General features: G+C 40.5%; 1 protein-coding gene across 1 annotated transcript in view; it reads left to right on the top strand.

The window, feature by feature from the left end:
- Positions 1 to 1,287: 1,287 nt before the first annotated feature.
- Positions 1,288 to 6,696, top strand: part of LOC103371755 (zinc finger protein 281-like) — a 9,665-nt gene continuing 4,256 nt past the window's right edge. The window contains exons 1-3 of the mRNA XM_008301185.1: positions 1,288 to 1,693; positions 4,412 to 4,513; positions 6,456 to 6,582. Coding sequence (XP_008299407.1) covers positions 1,289 to 1,693; positions 4,412 to 4,513; positions 6,456 to 6,582 — 634 coding nt within the window. The 5' untranslated portion in view covers position 1,288. The remainder of the gene's footprint in view (positions 1,694 to 4,411; positions 4,514 to 6,455; positions 6,583 to 6,696) is intronic.

Raw genomic sequence — 6,696 nt, 5'->3', positions numbered from 1 at the left:
AGCCTCTGCGATTATCTAATTGCATTGTTTCAAACTGTACTTTCGATTAGAACTTGTTAAGCATTACTGATTTACTAATTTCATAAGAACAACTGGAAGTGCTTATTCACCGATAGAGACTGTGGCACGTAGTAGGGTTCAGATGATTATTTTGTTTTCAGTGTTAATATCGATAATTAGTATTTAAGGAGACTGGTAGCTGATACACATTTTCAGTAAAAAATAAAAAGCTTTGTGCCAAAATTTAACCACAAGCTCCAACCTTTGTTAAAATGTCTTTAGTTATGTTTTACATATATTTAATTAACGGAGAACTTTTCAACATTTATCCATCAGTTCTGATTGGCTGATGTCAGATGTGTTGTGGGCAGAACATGGCTCAAAATCAAAGCTTGGTGACTACAAATGGAGAAGCAGCTGCACTGGAGCCAAAGGAGAGCATTTCAAAGCATATTTATGACGTCAGGAATACGTTTTAAAGAGTACCAATAATCGCAAAAATGCTGATTTCAGATCCTTTAAATGTCCAGGTTGATAATCCGTCAACTATTCCCGGTTTAAAAAAAAACACAGTGACTGAGATTTGTCAGATCAGAACCTTTAACTTGTTTTTTTTGTTTTTCTTGTGAATTCTGTATCAACAAAAATCAAATCTGTTACTGATACGCATCTAACTGTGCTCATTGAGAGCTATTGGAGGACATAGACATGATTTGTTTATGCAGCAGCTGCATAATTACAGCAGCAGACCTTCCAATGCAGCCCGTGTGCGCTCTCATTGGCAGATAAGCTCATGCAAATAGGATGACTGGTCCAGATAGGCCCATCAAAAGATTAACTCACAACTTCAATCCTGTGATTCCTTCTCTCATGTTGTGTCTGGAGTTGCAGTCACCGTGACCTTTTTGCCCTTTAAAATGCAGAACACACTCGTTGCAATCAGGCAGTGTTTTGCACGCTGTATCTGCGGATTGTTTCCATTTGTCGTCGTTCCAGACTGCGGCCTTTTGTTGACCCACAAACTGTCGGTTTAATCCGACTAAGCGCCCGGTTGTGAGATCAGGAGGCCATGACACTGATTCCTGAAGACCGAGCTTAACTGGCTTCATCACTGTTGTCTGTTATTATTTGTGTGTATCCCCACGGACTAGATTACTAGTTGTACTGCTTCTTTTGAGTTTGTTGTCACTGTGTTCGTTGTTACTGTTTTAATCATCTCCTCCTCTGTTTTGCTCACAGGATGACACTGATTTCCACCCCATAGTTTACCTGCCCGCCGGCCTTCACAATGAGCATCATTCAAGACAAACTAGGCAATGAATTCCTGCGTTCCAACGGGAGCATGGACTCCAATTTTGGAGCGGGCATGATTATGTTCAGCCACCTCCCCCCGGTGACCAGCTTCACCCGGCTGGCCGCCCACTCCGTCATGCAGGACCTTCCGCCGCAAGAGATGATCCTGAAGAAGGAGCGCGACTCCCCCGACTGCAGCATGGGCACCCAGGGTGGCAGCCTGGGGTGCGCCGGGGTTGGAGACTATGTTCACGCCATGGGCATCAAGCAGGAGAAGCTGTCGGAGCACGATTATCGCCTGCCGCTCTACCCTGGAGGTCTGGGGAAGAGCACGGAGCTGCTGGAGGTGACCGTCAGTAACAACCAGAACCTGCTGGTGCATGACCTCAACATGGGCGACGTAAGTACCATCAGTGGGGAGTTAGTTCACTCTTCTTGTGAATAAATCAAGTGTTAGTTAACCCTCTGAACCCCCAAAACACACTGGTGGGTTTGAACAGTGTGTTGTCTCTTTAAAAATCGGCAAAATTATGTTATAAATCAGAGCAAGAAGCTGTAAAAACAGTAGGAGGTGTTCTTGAACTTATCGCGTGGGACTTGTCCAAACCAAATCTAAGCCTTAAATCTCAGTACTCCATTAACATCCCTTCATTTTACACGTCTCATTTCAAAATTAGAAATTTTGAATTAAAAGAAAAAGAAGCATTTGTACTGATTGCATTCTGTACAAAAACTCTGCACTCTGCAACCAAGAAGCCATGAATGACTCAACTGCAACCAACAGTCATGTGGCAAAAATTCAGTTTTCAGTTCAGCTGCAGGCCGTGTTTACACAGAGCAGATGGAAGTCAGAGATGGAGACTAATTAAATATTTAAATAGTAAAATGTCTACAGATGAAGAGCTACCATTTATTTTCCAACACCTGTGGACACTTGGGTAAATGTTGTGCATGTTGATTCTAGGTTATGTCATTTTTTGTAAAGTAAATAATCAAAGAAATTCTTTTTTTTTTTTTTTAAATATACTTTAGGATTAATTACATTTTACTGGGTTACCTTGTGCAGGAGGATTTTCTCTTCTTCTAGTCTTGGTTGTGTTATTACCATAAAGGCGAAGGACTTTATATTGCAGTGAAAAATGAGCCCACGGTGAGTAAAGATGTGACAGGAGCAAAATGCCTCGGGTTCAGAGGGTTAAAGTTACAGTTTCTCTGTTAATCAAGTCAAGAGCAGAAAGGTTTGTATAATTAATTAAAGTTAGCTGACATGAAGCACATTAATCGGCAACTATTTTGACAATCTGTTATATAACATTTATTGTGAAAGCCTTTTGTCATAAAGGTGAAACATGAAACAAACAGAACCCACATTTGTGTAGCTCTTCACACCTTCACCCATCAGGTTCTTGATGTGGTCGGAAGTAACTGTTTCTGACAGTTAGCATTTTTCAGCCTCTTTCTCAGCTCATCGTCTCTGACAGCTGTGATTCGTGGCTGTTTAGTCAGAATGTACTGCGTGCTGTCTTGTCCTTTTGTGCGTTATTGTGGTATTCGGTCAGTTTTTCCATAAGCGAGGCCAGCGTGAGGTCAAATATCCCACAGATTAGTTCTAAAAGGTGGAATAATTTCAGGTCAGTTTGTCCTCACACGGCCCCGCTGTGTTGTCAAGCAGCTCGTATTTTAAAAGCCCTGAGAAGGAGGAGCCTGGCGGAGGAGCTTGTGTGAAACTAGTTATGGAGACATAAATCTACTGACGGCTTGAGATGCAAAGTAGTTTCTCTTTCTGGGCCGAGGGGTGATGTCACGCAGCCTCAGCTTGAATGAGAACGTCTTGGCAAGGACACAGCTGTCTTGTTTGAGCATGCACTTCATTTCAGACGCCTTTTGTGCTCATTCAAATAGAAATATACACATCCACACTCTCCCAACAATGGCAAGCCATCAGAGGTCATCAGGGCTCTATATTGAAAAGCGGAATCAATTATTCTCCTCATTGAGCTGCATTTTTATTTTAAATTGTCTAGTCAAGGACAATATCTTTTCTATAGAAACCACAGATTTTAATTTTCCAAGCTTTTACAATACATTTTACATTAATTTTACCTACAGTCAGTGCGTGATTTTGACACAGTTTTAGTAGGAATTCCAGTTTGTTTCCATAGGAAATAATGAAATGACGTGGTTTTTGCTGGTCGCTATTAAATACTCGTGTTCCCTTGTTTCTTGAGAATATGATTTGCATGCATGGGGAACATCTGTAGTGCCACATTTCTAATATTTTGTGACACATTTTATCATAAAATTGCAGCTCATGAGAGTTTTACATTGACTTGGTGTGATTTTGATAACATTTCGATAAATTGTTCAGCCCTACAGTTTGACTAATTACAACTTCACTGAGGATAGCTATAACAGAGCTAAGGTTAATGCAATTAGCACTGCGTTCTGTATTATTTTTGTGTACCCACTTGCTGCTTTTTGTGTGTTTAGCAGTATTCAACCTTCCAGGCCAAACTGCTCAAGTCAAAGCTGGATATTTTTTGGTTTTTTTGGCTGGATGTTCCTCTGCTTTTACCCTCAAGATTGTGCAGATTTTAGGAGCAGCAGGTGCACCCACATTTGTCCTGTCAGTCTCCATATGGCAGTGTGCTAACAGAAAGAAACTGCGGGGCTGGATGGTAAACAGAAAGAAGAAAAGGGGGAATCAGAAGCCCATTTTCTTCCTTTCTGAATTAATACCCTTTTCTGAATTGTTTGTGGTGAAGTTTACCGAAGAGTAATCACGTCCAATGTTCAGTTTGCAAGGTGAGCAGTTTGTGTACCTCTTTGGTTAAAATGAAAAGCACTCTGAATGAATTACAGGCTGCGTATCCATAAAGGGGGCCATAAATTTTGTGCTTTGTCGTCCCGCCCACCAGAACCACATCTTGCACAATGAGTTTTCAAACAGACAATCACTAAACGTCGTCCAAGTGTTTTGTTTGTTTGCACGAACAACAAACATGGACTTGTTTGCATGGTAGTTTTAAAACCAGGGGCCCTTAACCTTCAATCAAGTTATTTCCTCGTCGTGGTCCGCTCTCACGGCCCTCTGCCTCTCCCTTTGTCGTCCTCACAGCTGCCGAGTCAGTTCGGAAAGGAGCCCACTGGGAGAAAAGGTCGGAGGTCAAACGGTGATGGACAGGAGGGTAAACCAAGAAAGAAGAGAAGCGATGCCAAGGTTTGACTTGTGTTTATGTATTTGTGAATGTGAGTCATATTTTGTTTAGTCACTACCACACTCAGCCATGCAGTTGTACATATTACTAGAGTGAATATCTCCTTATGTTTAATGAGCTGTGTGTTCTGTGTTTTGGAAAAAAAACAAAACATGGTGCAACACTACCCTGGTTTGTTTAATAGGAAACCGAGTCACTCGGACCTGTGGGAGGAGTAAAATGAACTTTAATACTTTCTTGTTTGTGTCAGATAAAAACCCGAAATAGTGATCCCTGAAAATATATGTGTTGGCAAAAATGTATATTTTGGTCTACTACTTTAACCATCAGAACCCCAAGCAGTTTCTGTGCATTTTTAAATAATGTCAGGGCTCCAGACAAATTTTTTCACTGGTAGCATCGGTGCAACCAACTTTCATATTTCCTACCTTGTCACCTGCAAAACACATCACGAGCTGAACACCTGCATATCGATAGACACCACATTTACTGCGCTAGCTGCTGCTTCGTGGCTGTGGTGTGCTCATACCGGTGTGTGACCAGAAATGACTTGAATAAACTAAAGTGTTCCTCGTCAAGTTTATCCAAGATGAAACCCAGTGATCTTCTTCTACATGCAGCCTTTTCTATGAGTGGAAAAAACATAGTGTGTTGGTGCGCTCTGCATTTCATGAGAAGACGTCATATTTATGTGTAAATACCACAGTAGATCATGTTCCTATAATAGTGCGAAGCTAAAATCATTATCGTGATTAATGCTCCTTTTGTTTTGCGGCCCTTCTCCTGCATTAGCCGCTGTAATTGAATGAGTGGCTTTAATCCTTCACTGGTTCTGTCGGTGTCTCTCTGCCTCCGCCTGCTCTCTGATCATCAGGCGTCTGTGTCGGACCTCTCTCTGTCTGCCTCCTCTTCCCTCATTTTCTTTTTAAATAATCAGCTACAGATCAGTTTATCTTTTTAACTCATCAACGAAACAGCTTGTTTGACGCACCAGACAGACTGACAGAGCCAGCAAAGTATACATCTACAAGTACAACCATTTCCAAGTGTCCACAGGTGTTACCAATACTGGATAGAAATGGTGACCTTGCACACTATAAATATTTTAGTACTTGCAGCTTTAATTTGTTTTGATACTCCTGTCTCGTATCTGCTCTGTGTAAACACAGCCTGCAGTTTAGCTGTGAAGTGTCAGAGTTTTTGTAACACAGCAGTTCGTCCATTATGATCAGTTTCAGAATTTTAACCCTAGATTTGGGGAGCTTTAGTTAAGGGACCATCAGAACGTTAAAAATTAAAGGATTCTTTCTGTTTTCACAGTTTTTTCTTCTTATAAGTAGTTATTTATTTATTTTAAATTGCTTTCAGAACTGCCGGCGAGTTTTGGGGTTTAGATGGTTAAAAATTCACAAGATGTGAAAAACAACTGGAATAGCACAGTTTTCTGTATCATCTACAGTCTCTGTGTTGATTTAAAGCAACATAACTATATTTGAGTATAATGCAGAGACAAGCTGAGAACTAAACAAATTGAAATAGCTAATGCCAGGATTTTACACAAAATTTCATTTGTTTTCATGTCATAATTTTTCGTTGAACTTTTTGAAAAAGGCACAAAAATTTGTTAGAAAAGAATCACTTTACATACAAACACACTGTATTCTCTGCTGTCCGTGACTGTAAAAATGGTAAAAAAGTCAAAATGTGTCCATATTTTAAGTGGCTGGTTCATTTTTTTTGTATTTTGAGTTGCTGGTAACTTTATATTTATACTGTAAACTGACAAAATCACAAGTCAGAATTGCAAAAAGGATGCCAAACAAAGCAAATACAAACTGTGCGAAACTTAACTATGTCTGCAAAGAATTTTAAATACATTCAGTTGATTTCAAAGAAAACTGACTGGATCTGGCCTCTTTTTCTCTCTTCTGTGCTATTCTGTAGCAATCAATGATGCTGGATGCAGATGGAGGCAGCCTGTCTCCGGGAAACAAGCCTCACATCTGCGAACACTGCTCTGCATCCTTCAGAAGCTCCTATCACCTGCGCAGACATGTCCTCATTCACACAGGTATTGTAGTGTTCAGATTTCTACCATAATGTTCTTTTGTTTTGTTTTTTTGTCCTTGAGTGTGGAGTTAGATCTTTTATTCTGATTGTTTCAGAACAATCAGCACTGGAAAGA

The sequence above is a fragment of the Stegastes partitus genome, unplaced genomic scaffold, assembly GCF_000690725.1.
Source record: "Stegastes partitus isolate 25-593 unplaced genomic scaffold, Stegastes_partitus-1.0.2 Scaffold1639, whole genome shotgun sequence".
Classification (NCBI taxonomy): Eukaryota; Metazoa; Chordata; class Actinopteri; family Pomacentridae; genus Stegastes; species Stegastes partitus.
This window is presented reverse-complemented; position numbering and strand designations above follow the sequence as displayed.